Source organism: Narcine bancroftii, chromosome 2 (genome assembly GCF_036971445.1).
Source record: "Narcine bancroftii isolate sNarBan1 chromosome 2, sNarBan1.hap1, whole genome shotgun sequence".
NCBI classification, from domain to species: domain Eukaryota; kingdom Metazoa; phylum Chordata; class Chondrichthyes; order Torpediniformes; family Narcinidae; genus Narcine; species Narcine bancroftii.
In genome coordinates, this window is record NC_091470.1 from 356,557,918 (window position 1) to 356,578,029 (window position 20,112).

Consider the following 20,112-nt stretch of genomic DNA (forward strand, 5'->3'; position numbering starts at 1 on the left):
TTGTGTGTGTGTTGTGTGTGTGTGTGTGCGTGCGCGCGCAAATGAATTTGGTGAGGTGGTGGTACTTAAGTGGAAGTATTGCTAAGGATAAAAACTGTCATTGATAACTTGAAAACTATCTCACAAATGCCTGTAAATGAATTGGCATAGGTCAACTGGGCAATGTTTGATTCCAAAGCTACTCCCTCTCTACTGCTTATAGATTAATAGGACAAAACCTGAGGTTAGGTAAGATAAAAACTAAAGGACCAGGGTTAAGGGTGAAAGGGGAAAAGTTTAAAGAGAGCGTTAGGCAGAACTGCAAAGATTAAAGCCTTATGTTTTTACTTATTATTAATTTTATGATATCCCTTTAAGGAAGATTGTTGTTTGTAGTGTTGCCATAGTTACTATGACATCATGTGTCATAATATCTGTGCAGGCTCAGAGTTTATATCTCATTCTTTGGAAAACCATGGTTGACTGTTTAAAGAAGAATATAGTTATCGTTACACAGTATGCTATATTTAGTCAAGTTATGAAAATCTCAATGCAAAGTTATGGAAAATGTTTAATTGTTATCAACGAATTAAAGCTACATAAAGCTGTAATTGCAAAGTTTGATTTATTGGATTAGTAAAATAGTAATTCAGAATATTGTCTCTAATGTTTCTATGAAGCTGACATGTTTTGAAATTGGGAAACACGTAGAGAGTGGTGAGAATGTGGAACGAGCTGCCAGCTGAAGTGATGAATTCAGGCTCAATTTTGACATTTAAGGAAAATTTGGACAGGTTCACGTATGGGAGGGGTGTGGGGGGCTATGGACTGGGTGCAGGTCGGTGGAACTAGGCAGATTAATAGTTGGGCACAGACTCGAAGGGTCAAAAGGCCCCTTTCTGTGCTGTAGTGTTTTATTGTTCTTTCAGACATGAGGAGCAGATTGAGGCCATTTAGCTCATTGAGTTTGTTTCATCATTTGAATCATAGCAGTTTTATTTTTCCACTCAACCCCGTTCTCTTGTCTTCTCCCCGTAACCTTTGACACCCTTACTGTTCCAAAGCCTGTCAGTTTCCACTTTAAGTATGCCCAATGACATCTGCTGTAACAGTGATGCTACCCTTGGTGCCAACCTCGGAAGAGCATTTCTCCTCTGAGTGATCCCACTCCCCAATTGTCACACCCAACTGCTACATACTTAAAAATCAGAGAACTCCTAGAGATCTGTGCCCCAGATAGCAGCGCCAATGCTTGGCAGCCAGACCTCGAGTGTTGAGAGCTCCAGGCACTAGAATGGGAGAACAACCCATGCAAAGAATGAGAAACCTGCAAGAAGACTCATCGGGATAATAGACCACAGCAGCAGAGCAAAGAGGAGCTCGATGGCCAAAGGACTCACGCCAAGCTGCTGGAGACTGGTTTATGGGAACCAGATATGGGTACCAGGATTCTTGAGGGGAGCAATATTGAGCAGGGCTCCCAAAGGGCCTTGTATCAGGGTTTCTGAACCAGCACCTGAGAAATGTGATTTGGCTGCCTGTAGCTTGGATTGGCCATTGGAACAGACGGGCAGCCATGAAATTACAGGAGAAGAGGAGGGAGCACAAAAACACTTATGCAAAAAGAAAAATTTACTCCAAAAATTTTATGGTGTTTTCCTGATTGGGATGTATTACGTGGTGAAAAGTCTTGAGGACAGTAAATCTTTGTAATTCTATGCTCTCGAGGGGGGTGGGCATCAGATCATTAGATACATTTAAGATGAAGATAGATAACTACAGGTACATAATCCTTTATCCAGCGTCTAAAATCCGGAAAGCTCCAAAAACCGGCAAGTGGGGAGAGACGGCAGCGCGAATCGGGCGGGCGAGGGGGAAACACCGGCAGCGCGAGTCGGGTGGCCAGAGACCGGCAGTGCAAGTCGGGCAGGCGAGGGGGAGAGACCGACAGCGCAACTGGAAGGGGGTGGGGTGGATACGGCAGCACAATTTGGGTGGTCTTAATCCTGGCTTTCCAAAATTCGGAGCCCCAAGGGTTCCAGATAAAGGATTGTATACCTGTATTTAAAAGATTGAGGATTTAAAGGTTCTGGGGAACCCACACAGAAGAGAAGTTGAGGCCAACATGGTTGGCCCATGATCATGTTGAATGGCAGCGCAGTCTTGAACAATGGAGGCCTATTCCTGCTCCTGTTTTCTTGTGTTCTTGTTCGATACTGTACATATTTGATGGACTTGTATGTAGTAAATGATAACCATCATGGATGCATTATAAGGCTTGAATGTTTGTGGAGAAGATAGCAGCTAATGGTTAAAATGGTGTTGTGAGTACACAACTGGGACTCATCGTGAGCTTTTAGACAGAGGAGGAGTAGTGGGACCTCGTATGTTGTTCAGAACATTTGAATTAGGGAAGAAAAACATGAGAGTAAAATAGTGCTGTCAAAAGGATGATCAAATTAGCAATTGCCTGCTGAGAGCGTGATATGGTTCAAAATATCAGTTGCTTGGGAATGGTGAGATTTTAAATGGCTGCTTAGAGAACGGGAATCAGGACAAGTGAGTGGAGTTATTAGAGGATTGAGTTGGGACCAATTATCAAGATATTTTTGTAAGTAAAATGTATCTAAGAACCCTGTTAATTTAGAAAGTCTGCAGATGCTGAGGTCAAATACAGAAAAAAGTCGGAAGAGATTTGGCATGTTGTGAATACTCTATTGAACTTCAGGTGGTCTGTGGAAAGTTTATGGACTGGTTGTATCACACCCTGGTTTGGAAACTCTCAGAGCAAGGTTGCAGAGAATGGCCAAGTCCATCGCTGGCATTGGTGATCCATTCATTGAGCTGCTAACGTGTCACCTCTGTGTGAGCTGCTGCTTTAGGAATGTAGTCAAAATCATAATTACATCCACATCACCCTGGTCATAATAATTTCAAGCTGCAGAAGGTTGGGATGTTGTGGTAAAGTTGTACAAGACATTGGTGAGGTCACATTTGGAGTATTCTGTGTATTTTTGGTCTCCTAACTACAGGAAAAATATAGAAAGAGTGCAGAGAAGATTTACTAGGATGTTGCCTGGACTTCAAGAACTGAGTTACAGGGAAAGGTTAAGCAAATTGGGACTTTATTCTCTGTAATGTAGAAGAATAAGGGGAGATGAGATGGTGGTATTTAAAATTAGGAGGGGGATAGACAGAGTTAAATATAAGCCACTTTCAGGTGGCCGGAATACCCCGATGTAAAGCCGCACACTCTACCCAAATGCAGCTGTCGGGAGCCCACCTGAAAGAGCCTGACGCGGCTCGAATGAGACTCACCAACCATCCACCGTGAGGTATAATCTCCACATCTGAGCAGTCCCCCGAGGCACCTGAATGCAGCTGCCTGAAAGCAGCTGCTAGGGGGCGGGCTGATGACAGTCAGCTAGCGACCCAGCTCCCCGCGCCTGACAGCCCCCCTCCCCGCTGCCTGACATCCCCCCGCAGTCTGACAGCCCCCACCCCCACCCCCCCGGTGCCCTGACAGCCCCCCCTCTTCCCTGCCGCTCGACAGTCCCCCGCGCTACAGGTTCAAAAATTGTTTTTTCACACTTAACATGCTCTTGAACCTTCCTGAACTACCCTAACCATAAACTACTCTGGGACCAAACATCACATTTTAACCTAGTGACCAGTTAACCTACCAACAAGCATGTCTTGGCATGTGGGAGGAAACCAGAACACCCAGCAGAAACCCACGTGGTCATTAGGAAATGCCCACACTGCACACATACAGTATGCGAAACCAGAATCAAACTTGGAGTATAAAGTATTTAGGGGGAGGGGCGGGGCGCGACATGGTTGGAGTAGCAGTTAACACAAGGTTGTTACAGTGCCAGCGACCGGGGTTCATATCCTGCACTGTCTGTAGGGAGTTTATACATTCTCCTTGTCTGTGGATTTTCTCCAGGGGCTCCAGTTTTATCCCACCTTTCAAAACATAACAGGGGTGTAGGGTAATTGGACGGCGTGGGCCGTGGTCCAAAAGGGCCTGTTTCAGTGTTATATGAATGCCTAAATTTATTTTTTTTTAAATGTACCATCTTGATCTTGTGTAAGGAAAAAGTAAATAAGTTGGTGACTTTTCAGAAATTTGTTAGACTGCCTTCTTGAGTCATTACTTTTTTTGCAGTAGCTGCAACTGTGAATCTTTATTTATCAATCTTTTTCTATTTATTCTCTTTTTCTGATTTATGGGATATTCTTGTCATATAATTTATACTTTTATAGTTGGTGTATCTTGCTTACCAGCATGCTTCGCTGCTTGATGTGGATGGCACATTCTGTACTAGAAATTCTATTGGTAGAGATGCCTCAGAATGCAACCATTCTGAACCAAAATTGCAAAAATATTTTTTTTAAATCAACCATTTTATGCTCCTGTTCATTTCTGTAATTTTAATTATAATTATCAGAATTTTAACTAGTTAAATGCCATTCCAAAAAAACTGTTCAAAAAATGTGATCTTATTAGTATTAGCCTCAGTCTTCTGGATTCTGCAGTTGAAATGAAAGATTATAAAGATATTCAACATTCCCTTAATGAGGTCTAAAATTCAAAAAGTAATTACACTGAAAATTGATTCTATGAAACAGGGTTTGTACAGAATAAAATAGTACTCTTATCTAAAATTTATATTTTAAATAATTGGCTCAGTGAGGATGGTTTCCCCAGAATATGTTTATTTTATCTTTCCAAGTATGAAACTTGATAACCATTTCCAGGTTCTTATACCTCATTTCGAAATCTAAAGTGAAACCTTACCAAAACTATGCAAGTTCTGCACCAGAACTATTACAGGATGATATCATGTCCTACGCAAATGATTTTTTTTTGAGCAATGCAGGGGGTACTTTGTATTGGATGGGTTTTTTAAATGATTCAGTTGTTGCTGACAAGGCCTGTTATAATTGGTTAATCTTAATTCCCCTTGTAAAGATGACGGTGAGTCATCTTGTTAAAATGATGTGCTGTACATCTTCAGATGAAGGTACTACCTTGGTGTAGGCATTTCCAATACTTAGTCCAAGTGATGAAGAAGGAATTGTATATTGAGCTTTGGATAATGTGCCACTTTGAGGCCCCTGTGTTCCTTATTGGTAGAGGCCAAGGGTTTTGAAGTTGCTGTGGAGTAATACATGCAGATAAATACAGTTTATTTTTGGATTTCATTCTGTAGTGTTCAAAGAATTGAGAAATGTTGCAGTAATTTTAATTTTCCAAAGTTTCCAAGGTTTAGATAAAATTCCCTTTGAGCAGTAAATATAATCCCCGTCTTCTCAAGGAAGACAGACAAAACTGGAAACTACAGGTGAATTACCTGTGGGGAAAAAAGCTAAAAGCTGTTATATGGTATAGTAGTGCAATTAGAAAAATGCAAACTAATTGGGCAAAGCCATTATAATTTTGTGAAAGGGAAATTACTTGGCTAAAGTTATTTTTTAGATGTAACATTAGCTGATTTTCTGATGATATTTGATCATGTGCAACATTAAAGGTTATTCCAGAAAACAAACATTAATTGTCTAGGACCTAATGTATGGATTGGAAATTGGAAATTGGTTGGCTAACTGGGAATCTTTTTCAAGGTGGCAAGATGTAACATAATATGTATTAGGATCAGCTCTCAATTTTAAAATAGTTGGACAAAGGCACTAATAGTATAGTTACTAGAAGTGCTAATGTGACAAAGGTAGTAAGCTGTAAAGAGAACATGAGGCTACAAAGGAACATGGGTAAAGTGAATTGGCAAAAATCTTGTAATTCCATTATATTACATTTTTTAACGACACATTAGAATGCCATTCAGACTGTCAAGTCTATGTTAGGCTCTCAGAACAATCCTTTCAATCCCATTCTCCCACTGAAAGTGAAAGACCTCCACATGTCCTTTAACATTCTCCTGCTTCTACTATTAGCTGTCCATAATAGGGTCAATTAAACCTATCCTGTTAACCTACCAACCAGCATGTCTTGGCATTTGGAAGGAAGCCAGAGCACCCAGCAGAAACCCATGTGGTCATTGGGAAATGCCCATGCTTCACACAGGTAGTACCAGAAACCAGAATAGAACTTGGAGTACAAAGTACAATCTTGGACTTATTTAACGAACAAAGCAAATAAGTTGGTAACTTTTCAGAGATTTGTCCATTTCAGACTGATTGTCTTATCAGAAAAATATGCTTGTACCTTCCAATGTTTCGAATAGTTCAGGTGACTTCACTGAAACATTAGATCCTGATAGATGTGAGAGGATATTTATAATTTGGAACTTGGTGCCCCTGTATAAAACTAAGGTGTTTTTTAAAATTTTGTTTCAGGATGGTGCAAACAAGGAAGCAAAGGTAGATTAGATGGTTTTAAAAGCTTTCTTGCTGTTTAATTTGATCTTGGCTGATTTGGATTGTAACTTCATTTACTTCCGTTAACACTTGGTTGTTATCTAAGAACATTTATAAATCTCTTTGTTTTTGAAATTGTGCAAAAATCAGCCTTTCTAAGGAGGGAAATAATCCACATTCCTACAGCTCTGTGTGCAGAAAAGTGCATCCTAATTTCCTTCCAAAATTACTCATTTTAAGATCATTCCTTCCCCCAACTATTCTGCTTCATTTTCATTATAATCCACATTAATGGAATTTTAATCATGAGCTCTGGTATTTTAGCTCATTACTCTGTGGTATATCCCTCCAAATCAATAAAAATTCTTTGAGCTACCATGAAAACTGAACTCCAGAATGAGAGTCTGACCAAAGTTATATGTAATTGAGTGATAAAATCCCCTTTGTGCAAAATCTCACAAAGACATCCATGTGAGACCCTGCCTCAAGAAGGCAGCCAACTTCATAAAGACCCCCCCCCATCACCTCTTCCCATTGCTACCTTCAAGCAGAAAGTACAGAAATGTAAGGTCCAGCACCTCCAGGTTTAAGAACAGTTTTTAATCCAACAGTTGTCAGGCACTTAAACCACCTCACATTGGCCTGATCATAAATGACTCCATCTCCCATCAAAAGATCTGTTTTCCCTTCAACTGAACTAACTGCAACCGTGATTATTTACTATATGCCTTGTATTTAATATCTCTATTTCTGTCTTGGCATGTTGTGGTAATTTAATGTATACTGTTATGGGTTATATAAATATGGTTATGGATAAATATCTTTAAAAGAAATAGATTGTGGCGGTTTAATGTAGGTCGCTTCACAGAGTAACACTTCACAAAAGACGTCTCATTTAAAATGCAAGAGCTTTGCTGAAGCCAGACATCAAAGCTCCAGTTGGCTTTGCAGAAACAGTGAAGAATGTTGATCTATTGTGAATGGACAATAAAGTCCAGGCTTAGAAGTACTGATAAGATCTTTCAAAGATTGGGTTTGGAGCCTTGAGAGAGGTTTTTGGTTTTTATAAGCAGAGAGAGGAAAAAACAAACAGGATTCTTCTCTGAGAGAGAGAGAGAAAGAGAGGTCAGTTCAACAGTAGCAGTTGAGGCTGCAAAATGGCCAGCTGGCAGGCTTGTTGAAAGACCCCACTTTGAAGACGGGTTGTGAGTTATGAGTTTCAGCCTGTTCAAAACCCTTGTTGTCCTTGCAAGAGGAAATGGCTGGCGAGAGTATTTCTCCTGAAATAAGGGAAACAAGAGGAACTCTGTGGTGACCTGGAAGAAAAGATTGTCATTCGAAAAAACCAAGATAGGGCAAGTTTCTTCGGCAAGACGCTGAAGTAACTGATTGGAGGAAATCAGTTTATGTGTATCCAACCAGCAACAAATCTCTCTCTGAAACCCAACAAGAACCTTCCTGAGCGGTAATCATTTAACTTTAAGCACCAGAACCTAGTGAAGATTCATAAATGTTAAATTCTGTGCACAGGATAAGAATTGCCTGATACCAGTGAACTTGGAGAAATGAGAAGTGAATAATTGAACTGTGAAACAAATAACTTTCCTGAACATATATATAGACATTACATATACACGAGCACTTAGAATTAGAAGGGGGTAATGTTAATAGTAATATGATCCTGTTTTTATGTTTAAAGAAAATTAAAAGCAACTTTTGGTTTTTTTTTGTGTATTTTAAATGCCTGTCTGGCTGCAGCAAGTAAGAATTTTGGTGCATCTGTATATTCTTCTTGTGTGTATGACAATAAACTGATTGTCAACTCTATATCTATCTTTAAATACATGAATATTGTGAGAGATGGGAAAACTGATCTAAAATTATGAACATGAAGGAAACTAAAATTCATACATCAGTTAATGGCTGTAACCAGTACAAACAGGAAGAGCTTGGGAATTAGGATGCAGGAAAGCAGAGTCAGCACGATTAACATAAGAATCTTCTAGTCTTTGTGACAAGATCAATGAGCCACCATAAGAATAAGATAAGGAGCGGTAAGGAACAATAGAATGTAGGAAGTTGAGGTAGTCTGGATAGACAGAAGTGCCAAGTTCTACATATCTAATTAGTTTACCTTACACAGATTTACAAAGTTATACATATTAAATTAGTCAACCTTAGACAGGATGAGCCAACTCTACATACCAAGAGACTGTAGCTCCGAGAATCAGGAAGGTGTGAATAAGGACAATAACATGAAGGGACACCGACAGGATACCCCCTGGTCCTCCAAGTATACTGAAACAGCACGTAGGCAGGCAGGATTGCCTATGCCAAACCTCTCCAGCAGGAGGCAGAAGAATGTAAGGGGGAAGGTATTCCTATACTGAAATCAACTGTATAAAAGTTGGGTGAGCCCCAGTGTATGTGTGTATTCCCAGAGTAAGGGGAAGCACCCAACTTTGCATTGTTGTAAAATAAATGTTCTTTGTTCTCAATTTTTGTCTCGAGCAATTTCTTTAAAGGTAATTCTGTTTCTAACAATATGATGGCTATGGATCACATGCGCAAAAGAGATTTAGTTTATTTTGACATGGTGTTTGGTGCCAACATCGTGGGCTCATGTGCCTGTTCCTGTGCTATACTGTTCTGGGTTCTATTTTTGACACTGTGATTTTGAATTTTAATTTAGACATACAACATGATATCAGGCTTTTTCAACCCACGAGCCTATGCCGCTCAATTACACCCCATAGACGTTTTGAACGGTGGGAGGAACCGGAGTACCCAGAGGAAACTTGTGTAGACACAGGGAGAGCATACAAAATTCCTTACACACATGCCGATTCGAACCTAGGTCACTGATGTTGTAACAGCATTGCACTAATCACTACACTAACTATGACCCCCAACTGTTTTTCATCAATTGCTTTTCTTTGAGGTCATTCATTCATAAATTAATGCTGTCAAATAAACATGGAGTAAGGGATTTTTAAAATTAAATTTATTATTGTCGAATATACCAAAACACAGAAAAAGCTTTATCTGCGAAGGTTAGCAAAGAATCTCAATCATAGATTCATTTAAGGAATTTACTTTGCACATTATTTATTACTGAATATATTTTCTGTATTTGCAGTCAGTTTGTTTATATTTCCTTCTTTATTTTACATTTCTCTCTTTTGTATCTATATCTTTTTCTTGAGTACAGTTTACATATTCAATCAGTAGAAGTTCTTCCTGACCTGCAGGAAAAATAATCTGAGTTGCATGTTATGTCACGTATGTACTCTGACAATAAATTTGACTTTGATTTGAACTTTGACTTTAAGTTAGAATAACTTACCTTTTTTTTTTATTTTAGAAAAGGAAGGTCCTGAGAAAAAGAAAATGAAGAAGGAACCTGGAAATAAAAAGTCTGTTCCTGTTTGCAAGGCCACACTTGGCGGCATACTTTTTGGGTATCCACTGTCGGAACGTCAGCAGATGGCTCTAGTGATGCAGATGACTGCAAGAGATAACAGTCCAGGTCATACCAACCATAATTTTTTTCTTGTCAATTTGTGTAATAATTCAGGCCTCTTGAGCAAAATTTTTTATGATTTTAAATACTCTGCTTAGATGGTTAAAATAAATGCAAAACTATTTTTAAAAATAAGCAAGCATGATGTTCTGTGAAAATTTATGAAAATAGAACTAAAATGAATCAAGAAAACACAGGTTGTTTTTCTTTATAAAACAGTAATGTACATATTTTGCATTGTATTCTGCATATTTAATGTTAGGTATATCTCATCTGTGAGTAGGTAAAAAAGATAAAGGTTCATTATTGTCACTTAACACTACATTTAGAATTTAACATACATGAAACTCTTTAACTTTTGTCTACCATTTGTATAACTCTATTGACTTTCTCATCAATTTTCATCCCTGATGAAAGTGTCAATTCTCTCAAAATGAGAGATATTATCCTGGAGCAGCTGTTGCTCTTGGTTGCAATTGAATGGCCATTCAAAATTCATGTCCTATCTTAAGCTGGGGTATAGAATCCGCAGTCCTTGATTCAGCAGTTTCAGCTAGAACTTAGCCAATGTTTTACCAAGCGAGCCTTTCTGTGAGGACTCTTATTCTGTTTAGCATGTAGCTATTGAAAATAACACTGACAATAAAAACTCTGAGCTTTTGTTTTCATGCATATTGATCCCTGAGAACAAATGGCATCAATATAGGATGGATGTCCTGGTTTATTTACTGCCATCATAATGGGGCAGACCTGCCTTTCAATAAAATTCAAGGCTTACATAATATGGATCTGATTTGAATAACCTTTCAGAAGGGCTAGGAAACAAGATTCACAAAAACAACTGAAGAGACATTGAAATTTAGCAATAATTCAGCCTGGCTCATGCCACCTAAATATTACATGCACTTCTTAGATGCACACACTCTGGATTACTGAGTCAGTGACCGACAAAAATAAGATTGTGGATTCAGTCCACTCACCGTCATTTACATTCTGAGTCGTGCGAAGTAAATCTACTTTTAAGGTATTCGTTCTTGGCCTACCCTTTTTAATATTAAAAGCTTGAGCTAATCGGAAGGTAAAAGAGCGGATTCCCTTGGTAATTGGTGAAACTAAATCTGTGTCCTATGTAGTAATTGTGGTTGCGGTTGGGGGGTGGGGTGGTGATTATCCTTTTCTGATTAGGTGCCCACAGATTTTGTTTTACCTTTAAACCTTTTATATTGATTTGTCCTCAGTGAGGACTAAATTTATTTTCTATTCCATGAGTCACTTTTATTTTTGGGGAGAGGGGCTGCCATGTTTTATTTTCAAATTTTGCATCCGGTGCACTGTCCTGTGGAATCCCATCTTGTTCTAATTGAGTTCTTTTAGCCTTTCTCTCTCAACTTGTTTACTGTATAAGGCAACAAAATTACTTTTCTTTCTCATCAATTTTTGAATTTGTTTTTGCTTTAACGTTACAATTACTTCATCTTTTCTATTGTAATTCTGTTTTTAAGACCAGTGAAATGCAATTAGTTCCAATCTCTACTGGTCCTGCAGAGTGTTTCTTGTTTAGAATATTCACTGACAAATATTTCTGTAATGAGGAGCTGTTTGTCTTTTATGTTCTTTCATTAATTGCCAGCTTACTGAGTAAAGTATTTCAGAACTCTGTCCCATGATCAAAGTTCACCAATATTACTGAAAAAGAGATGTGATCTTTAATGTCCAGTTCATTTCATCCATGTGTATTGATTTCAAGTCGATGGGGTATGAAATGTTGTTGGTGAACTTTGTGTACCATTTAAATTATATTCAAAGGTACTTAAATGTTACGCTTGACTGATGAAAAAAGGATGCAGAACAAGTGTACACAACCTTCCAGCTTCTTTTGGTGTGGCCAAGAGACAGCAGGAGCCAATGTAGGTATCAACAAGGCACATTATACCAACAGTCTTTGGAAGATACTCATTCAACAAGGACTCTTTCCTGTGCCAGAGAAGGGTGTCCAATGCAGCAACACAGAATTATGCCTACTAAATATTTTTGGCAAAAACTCAAAATGTAAAAGAAACCCCTGTTATTCTTTAAGACATTTGCCATTTTATGTATTTAATGTGGAATATTGAATAGAAGACGCATCAGGATTATTGTGGGGTTTTACTGTTTCTTCAACACGTCACTGCATTGGACGTAAATTTAAGGGCACTTCCATGAAACCGACTTAAGCCAATTTCACATCTTGTGTCATTAATTAAATGTTTTGTGCTCAAACTAACTGTGTTGGCCATGCTAGTGACTTTTTTCCTACACATATATATATATATTGTGGTAATCTTCCTGCTTGCATTGTAATGTATAGATTAGGAAGAGCAGTAGAAAACTAACCAGAGGTTCAATCTTGATCATTATTTTATCAGTCTTAACAAAAAGTTTGCTTAACTCTATCCTACTTTATTTCTGATCTGCTACAGCTTTGAGTAATATTTATCGTGTTTCCTCGAACATTAAAACAACATAAGACCTAGAAGCAAGCAGAGGCCATTGACCTCCTGTTCTCTATGTACCATTCAGTATAATCTTGTATGACTTCTTGCTGCTTTCTTGCTCTATCCCTTCGATTTCCATTGTCCAAAAATTAATTTATCTCTAAAATTAAACTTGGCAGCTTAGAGAATTCAAAAGATTCACTCTTCTTTGAAATCTCTTCCTGTCAGCCTTAATTTTGTGACCTCTTACTAAGTCCAGACACCCCACATGAGAAATATCAATCCTTTGTCTGCACCATTATTCCCTCAATGCCGTTATCTCTCGTTCTCTAACTTTCAACTCCAGAGAATATCTGATCAGTCAATTTAATCTTTACTTATTGGAGATTCTCCAGGATTCCATCTGGTGAATTTTCATAGTGCTTCCTGTAATGTAAGTAAATCCATCTTTCATTTGGGAGAGCAGACCATGCTGCTAAGGCTTAGGCTTAATGAGTTGGGTCAGGCTATTGTTTTGAGGATCTTGACTTGCTGCTGTATAAATCAAAGCCATGGAGCAGCCATATTGGTGATGAATTACTTGACTCCAAATGTGAAATTCAAAGGGATATTATTTTTGAAGGTAATTTTCAATGGAGGATAGAAGAGAGTGAAACAGACGTACGTCTGAGTTGTTCTTAAGTGGGTCATTTGACTTTAACAGACTTTTAAGCCTGTCCTAATTTTTCATTATAACCTAGTAATGTAACCTTGTTTCTTTTGGTCTTTGATCTAGACAGATTTGTTTTTCTGTAGAAAAGAAAATTGCAAAAGGAATAGTGCCTTAGCAAATCTGAAGAATTAATTTCCTCATTTATTGAGAGTATGGCCAATGTGTCAAAATAAATGGCGACAAGGAGGTCTCGCGAAAGCTGGCCTTGGTGGCCGGCATGTTGTATTTGCCATTATATAATTGAGTGCAAATGCTAGGACAATGGAGGAGGACAAGTGTACCGAGCTTAGAGAGCATTCCTTGTATGTCCGGGGCATGGCAACTGCCCCTTCAGGTGGCACCCTGGGTCTGTGCCACGCCTGCCATACTGTAGATGTGCCCTGCTAGTTGGAGTGTGTCTTTGTTTTGCATGAATCTTAAATCAGTGGAATTACTTAACATCCCACCGTTACTATTCTTCTATTATCTAAAAAATTCCAAATTCCGAAAAATGTCTGAACCTTAGTTAGGGTTTTGGATAAAAGATTATGCACCTGTATACAATTTTTAGAAACCTTGCCCAAATTTGCAGACAATCGCTGATTGGGAATTATAATTAAATATGAGGCTGTGATTAGGGAATTACAAAAATATACAAGTGTTAAGGCAATGAGATAAAATGTAATGTAAGGATGTGTAACACAAAAATAAGAAAATGAGTGATATAAATCTTCCACTTAATGGAAGATTAACATCAAAGAATTATATTAAAGAGTTTTGCAAGTTTCAGCCTCAGCAATCATTGAGATATAGCTAAAACACACACCCTTGAAAGTTGAAGGTAGCCAATCTAAGCTTGAGAACTGCATCGAGCTCTAGGAAATTAGCCCATTTGTCAGACTCCAACTCCAATTTAGAGAAGCACTGAAACAAGCATTCCTGATATCCAGGCCAAGTTAGAACCAAAAATCAAAGATGCATTACCTTCTCAGCTCTTGATAAAACTGACTAAAAGATGGCAGTGTAGCTGGCTGCTACAAGCTATGGCTCTGCGGAGCCTATAGCACAGGAGAAGTTATAGCTGTATGGAGGTTAGTTCAGAAAGAACACACTGTTCCCAGAAAGAATGACATGAACCCAGTTGAGTGGAGTTAACACACTTTGCTTTATTGGTCTCACAGCCTTGCTTTTATTCTCAAGCTGAGGGGCGTGGTCAAAACCCTCTCAGCACTTGATTCGCTTTCCCTGATCGGCCAGTTAACCTCTTTTGGTTGTGGCCAATTGGAGGGCGGCGCTGCGGGCTCCGTGCAGCCTGCTGGATCGTCGTGTTCGTCCTTCATTTTGTGAGGCCCCCTGGGAAGCTGCAAAGGGGTGCCACAGCAGAAACATTTCCAAGATTAAAAATGAACTGCTTTGATGAGCAGGCCCAGAAGATTGCTTCAAAGTAAACAATAGCTGTAGCAGAGGTTGACACAGGTTCAGACTCGTAAAGGGTGAAGACATGAGATTGCAGATGCTGAAATTTGCAGAATAAGCCAAACAACTTGATGTACTTAGTGTATTAAACAGCCTCTGTTAAGGCATAAAACAGGGACTATTTTATGGATCCTCTACATCCTGACTTCCTGGTTGCATGCCATTTCAATTCCCCTTCCCTTTCCCACATTTAGATTTATTGTCAGAGTACATACATGATATCATATACAACCCTGAGATTCTTTTTTCCTGCAGGAGAGGGAAAATTGCCACTTATTGGTAATGCAAAGAAAAACTGTAGTCAACATATGTAAACAAATGAAGAAATGTAAACAAACTGCAAAACAGAGCGAAAAATAAAGTGCAAAAGGAAGAGGCTTTAATGAGTCCCTGATTGAGTTTGTTGCTGAGGTGTCTGATGATGGAGGGGTAGCAGCTGGTCCTGACCTTAGTGATGCGAGTCTTGTGGCATCTAGACCTCTTTCCTGATAGCAGCAGTGAGAACTAGGTGGTGTGGATCATTGCTGCTGCTCTCCGACGACTGCATTCCCTGTAGCTGTTCTCAGTGGTGTGGAGGTGTTGGGCTGTATCCACTACCTTTTGCAGGGCTTTCTGCTCAGGGGTATTGGTGATGCAGCCGATCAGCACATGATTTCTCCACTCTCAGAGAGAGGAAAAACAGAAACATAACTGGCACTTCATATTCCACTTGGGTAGTCTACAACTGAAAGGTTTGAACGTTGAATTTTCCAACTTCACATAACCTACACTCCCTTCTTCTGGTTCCTTCTCCCAGTTGGTTCCTTCTCCCAGCTGTTCCATCTGCCCATTTTCCCTCTGAAGGTGCTTCCAACAGTCGCCTTCCTTTTTAGATTATATCCTTGGTTTCCAACTTGTCACTTTTTAGCCCCTTAGAGGGTTTTGACCACGCCCCTCAGCTTGAGAACCTCCACCTTCCCTTCCTCTCCATCCGGTTCCATCTGCCCTCTTTCTCTTTCCTTGTCTGGCTTTACTTATCACCCATCAGTAACTGTGTCCTGACTACAACTCTTGCCCTCCCCAATGTGGCTGTAACTTCTCAACACCTCCGTCACTTGGTTCCACCTATCAGCTCCCTGCCTCTGGTCTTCTTGTCCAGGCTCTCTCCCATCTTCACTCATTTCTGATGCAGGGTCTCAACCAGAAATGCTGCTAGACTCCCCGAGTTTCTCCAGCAGTTCAATGTAAAGGAAGGAGACAGAATTGGCAGATTTTGCAATGTTCTTCCTGTTTAATCCTTGCCCAATGTTATTTAAATTCAGTGCTAAAAAGACCTTTGTTGGGTTTTTTTTTATAAACCTCAGGGATGGAACATTCTGAATGAACCAGCATAGTCTCCAAAGATAAATGGAGTAGTAAAAAAGGATTTCTCAGTTTTTAATTTAATAGTGCGATAATTCCAAATAAATATGTTCTTATTTACCACATTAGTTTTCACTGGGACCATAAAATCATTGATAGTGTATTGTTATAAATTGGGATGCATCGTTAAAGCAGTGGGAATGTTGCTTGCATTTTGAGCAGCTGGACTGTCTAGGATGTAATTACACCATGGATCATGGATAAATGAGCACAGTAGAGCAGTAATTACATTTTCCAATAATCTCTTGATGCAACATTCCCTCTTGTCCAGCCTTCAATTCCAAACCATTGTGACCCCCCCCCCCCCCCCAATGCAAAACTCTAGGTGAGAACTCAAAAGTGTGAAACTACACAGATGAGTAGCAAAAATCAAGTTGCTGGGCAAACTTAGTGGGTCAGACAGTATCCATGGAGGCAAAGGGATAGTGGATATTTTGGGTCAAGATCTGCATCGGGACTGTGTGTGTGAAGAGGAGATAGTCAGGAGGGCAAGAGGGGGATGAGAGAGGAGCTGGCAAGCAGTAGATCCAGGTGAGGGGGATTTGAATGGCAGATGTAGCCAGGTGGGGGATGGAAATGTGGAGATAGTAAGGAAGATTGGGAGAAGTGGAGACAACAAAGGGCTATAGATTATGGAAGATGATAAGAAAGTAAGGTGATGAATGGAACCAGATAAGGGAGGAATGGTGGTCAGATTGGAATAGATGAAAGAGGGGATTGGGAATCCAACGGGTTGAGTGTGGGGTATAAGCAGATGGAGCTAAGTTGAGGAAGGGGAAAGAAACAGATTAACAGAACCTGGATGGATCAGGAGTGAGAAAAGAACAGAGAGGATGTGAGTAAACTGAAATTCATGTTGTAAGGCATAACATGAGGTACTGTTCTTCTAATTTGCTTTTGCCTCACTGATGAGTCCTGAGCACTACATCTTAAACTTATTTCCCACATAGATCTCTTTTAATGGTTTACTGGATAATCATGCAATGAATAATTAATATTTCCCATCAGCCCAACACCTTGTGTGAATAACAGTGGAAGACATTATGGAAAAGAAAACATCTGTATGAACAATTCAAGCTAATTCTCCAGAAGAGCTTTCCAACTGGCAAAATGAGAAGACTTTTCTGCCATCTGCCCTAAGTGAATTGGATAGCCTTGCAGCAGAAATTTTAAAAACAAGTTTTGTATATTCCTAATTCAGTCTCCAATGCCTCTTTTCCCACTGCTGTGAGCTTCATGTCATACCTATCTTTGTTTTTCTCATTGACAATTCAATTTTATGAATTTTTATCAATTGACTTACTTGTAGTTGTCTTTTATATTGTATTAGTTTTGAAAATATCATTGGTGAAATTTGTTTTTTTGTACTAAACCATTTTTTAATGAGTGTTGTATATTTTTTTTAATTTAATGAAAATAAGTAGAAGAATGTCATTGATGAACTATAATTTTCATGTGCTTCATTGGACTAAATTTTCCATCTCAGACAGTTTTGGAGCAGTGTTTTGGATGTTGGTTACTCATTCTTTTGACCATATGTACTGTAGATATAGGGGAAAGTGGTACAAAAATAATAATCGTTAAAGAAAATGCCTTTGCATTATAGCAATCCTGTTGTCATTTCTGTGCCTCATGTTGGAATTCAAACCTACCCCTTGGAATAATCTTGGGCAATTTGTGGGTTTGGCCCAATTTGCAACATTAACTGAACAAATATTTTGATTTATTCTTCTTAGATTCTACTCCAAACCACCCATCTCAGGCAACGCCAGGACAGAAAAAGACTCCAAGTTCCTCATCTCGACAAAAAGACAAAGTTAATAAACGAAACGAGCGAGGAGAAACACCGTTACACATGGCAGCTATTCGTGGAGAAACAAAACAAGTCAAGGAGCTGATTAGTCAAGGTGCTGACGTTAACGTTAAAGATTTTGCTGGTGAGTCAAAATGTGGGCTTGAGGTTTCATTATAAGTGAATTAGGTTTTTCACATTTTGTTTCTGTTTTTCGCTCTGATCAAAGATGAGACATTTGGTTTCCTCTGATGCCCCAGTTAGAGCTAAGTTGGAAAGATCATTTTATGGTCAGTCATAGATGGGCTGATCGCATTTGACTTCCTCTTTATTAGGGAGCAAACAAAAAGACATCTCCCATTTCTTTTGACCTATTCTTATTAGAATGTGTCACTACAAGCAGCCTTTTAAACTTGCACGTCAACAGCTGCTGCTTGAAAGAGGTTATGGAGACCAAACAGTTTCTTTTTAGGAGATTGACAAATATTTGAAAAGGCAGGTTTTGTTCAGAGCTATTATGCTAGATAATTTCTAAAATTATCTGAGAATTAAAACAGGTAAATTAGTTTAGCCAGGTAAATTAGTAGCAGTATGCTACTTTCCAGATTGGTGCTTAAACTATAAAACTTCATAGACTAATTTATATCATGAAAATGTACGTGCAAATGAGCACTAACTCAGAATAAAGATTGACTGAATTATCCATGTTAAGTATTTACAGGCAAAGTTGTCCATTTAACATTTTGAAAGAGGTAGAGAGAGCTAAATGATCGGGAATTCCTTCAAAATTTCTTGGTAAACCAGTGTTCTTTACCTAGAATGAACTTGTACTGTTCTTGTGCAGCATCTAATTTGGAATCTTGCACCTGTTATTTCTTAATTTATTACATTAACTCATCCTTCTGAGATTTATTGCTTTCTAGCTGAAGAGCCATTGTTTTTTTGTCAAAAGTACATTACACATTTTTATTAAGGTTTGTAGACGCAGAAGAAAATCCTGTGAACCCATCAAGATCTTGCTGTCTCTCAGTCCTATCTCTATGTCTTGCCCTTGTTGCTATTTAATTCCTAAAACCTTATAAGGTTTTTTTTCTCCACTCAAGCTCTCATTTTATTTTCCTTTAAAGCCCTTGTCATCTTCATGACTGGTGTGTTCACTTGCTGTGCTTGGGGGGGGGGGGGGTGGTGGAGTCCTCTTCCTCACACAACCTCCTCTTAAGACCTTAATTCTTATCCATCAGGCAGTGGACACTGCTTTCTTTCAATCTTGCCCTTGTTGCCAAGTCTACACCGGATAGCCTAATAAGGACTATTACATTTTTTAACTCTGAAACTTCTTGGAGCGTTATACTGAAACTTGGCACAATCCAGGATAAATATCGTTCTTGACTGGCACCCCATCATCTATTTCAAATATACACTCTTTCCAATGCAATGGCTGCAGTGTGTACTGCTGTCAGAATGCAAACAGTAAGAACTTTGCCTCTCTTCAAAATCAGGATGGTTTGTGATTTAGAAGAATATTGCAGATCCTTCATCATTATGTCAAGATCCTTTCTGATCTTGATTAAAATTAGTACAGGTGCCTAACCTTTCATCAGGATCATCGGAACCAGACATCTGCCGTTGTTCAGAATCTTCCAGACTTCGGAATCATTTTAAAATGGCAGTCCCTTTAGGCGAATGCAATGTTTTAAAATTGCACAAAACAGGTGGCGCGGGGTGCTAAATGAATTTAGATAAATAAAGATCCATAAAAAGAGCATAATATCACTAGCATGTTTTTTTTAAATTTTAAAGTAAAACCCTCAGGGCCTCCCCCCCCATCCCCGCCTTTCCTTTACCTTCAATGGAAAGGTGACTCTCAGCCCCGAGCACAGTTGGGAGAGGTGGCTGGTGGCTGGCTCAATGCAGGAGCAATGGCCATCTTCCTTACCCATAATTCCCTTTGCAGCTGTAACTGCTCTGGCTCCCGTGTTGAGCCGTCACAAGCGAATTCTGGGCTCGGCAGAACTGCACTCCTGCTGCCTCGTTGGGCGTTAGATTGGAGGGGGAGTCAGCGGTTGAATGGGGGTGGGTTACTGACCGATGGAGTGGGGGGGAGCGAGTGAGGCGGTCAGGCGTTTTTCATTACCAAAAAAGATGTTGGCTTTTAGAGGTTGCCAGTGTTTGGAATCCCTGATAAAAGTTTAGGCACCTTTATGGGAGATTATGCAGTGTTTTAGAAGACAACTCATCACTACTTTCACCAGGGCAATTGGGGATGGGCAATAAATGTCATGGTTTTATGTTCAAGCCCTTTGAACTCGAGGCACTTTAACAAGTGCTAAAGCATGGTACCTATAAATGACTAATTTACCCATTCTGGGTAAAATATTTGTCCAAAGGGTTTGAA

The 20,112-nt window shown here is 39.3% G+C and overlaps 1 protein-coding gene across 13 annotated transcripts in view; it reads left to right on the top strand.

The window, feature by feature from the left end:
• Window positions 1-20,112, top strand: part of ankrd12 (ankyrin repeat domain 12) — a 266,417-nt gene that overhangs the window by 205,235 nt on the left and 41,070 nt on the right. For 12 of the 13 annotated variants that reach the window (XM_069922378.1, XM_069922369.1, XM_069922373.1 and 9 more), the window contains 2 exons: window positions 9,725-9,889; window positions 17,662-17,862. In XM_069922378.1, coding sequence (XP_069778479.1) covers window positions 9,725-9,889; window positions 17,662-17,862 — 366 coding nt within the window. The remainder of the gene's footprint in view (window positions 1-9,724; window positions 9,890-17,661; window positions 17,863-20,112) is intronic. The other variant, XM_069922380.1, reaches the window with a different exon arrangement.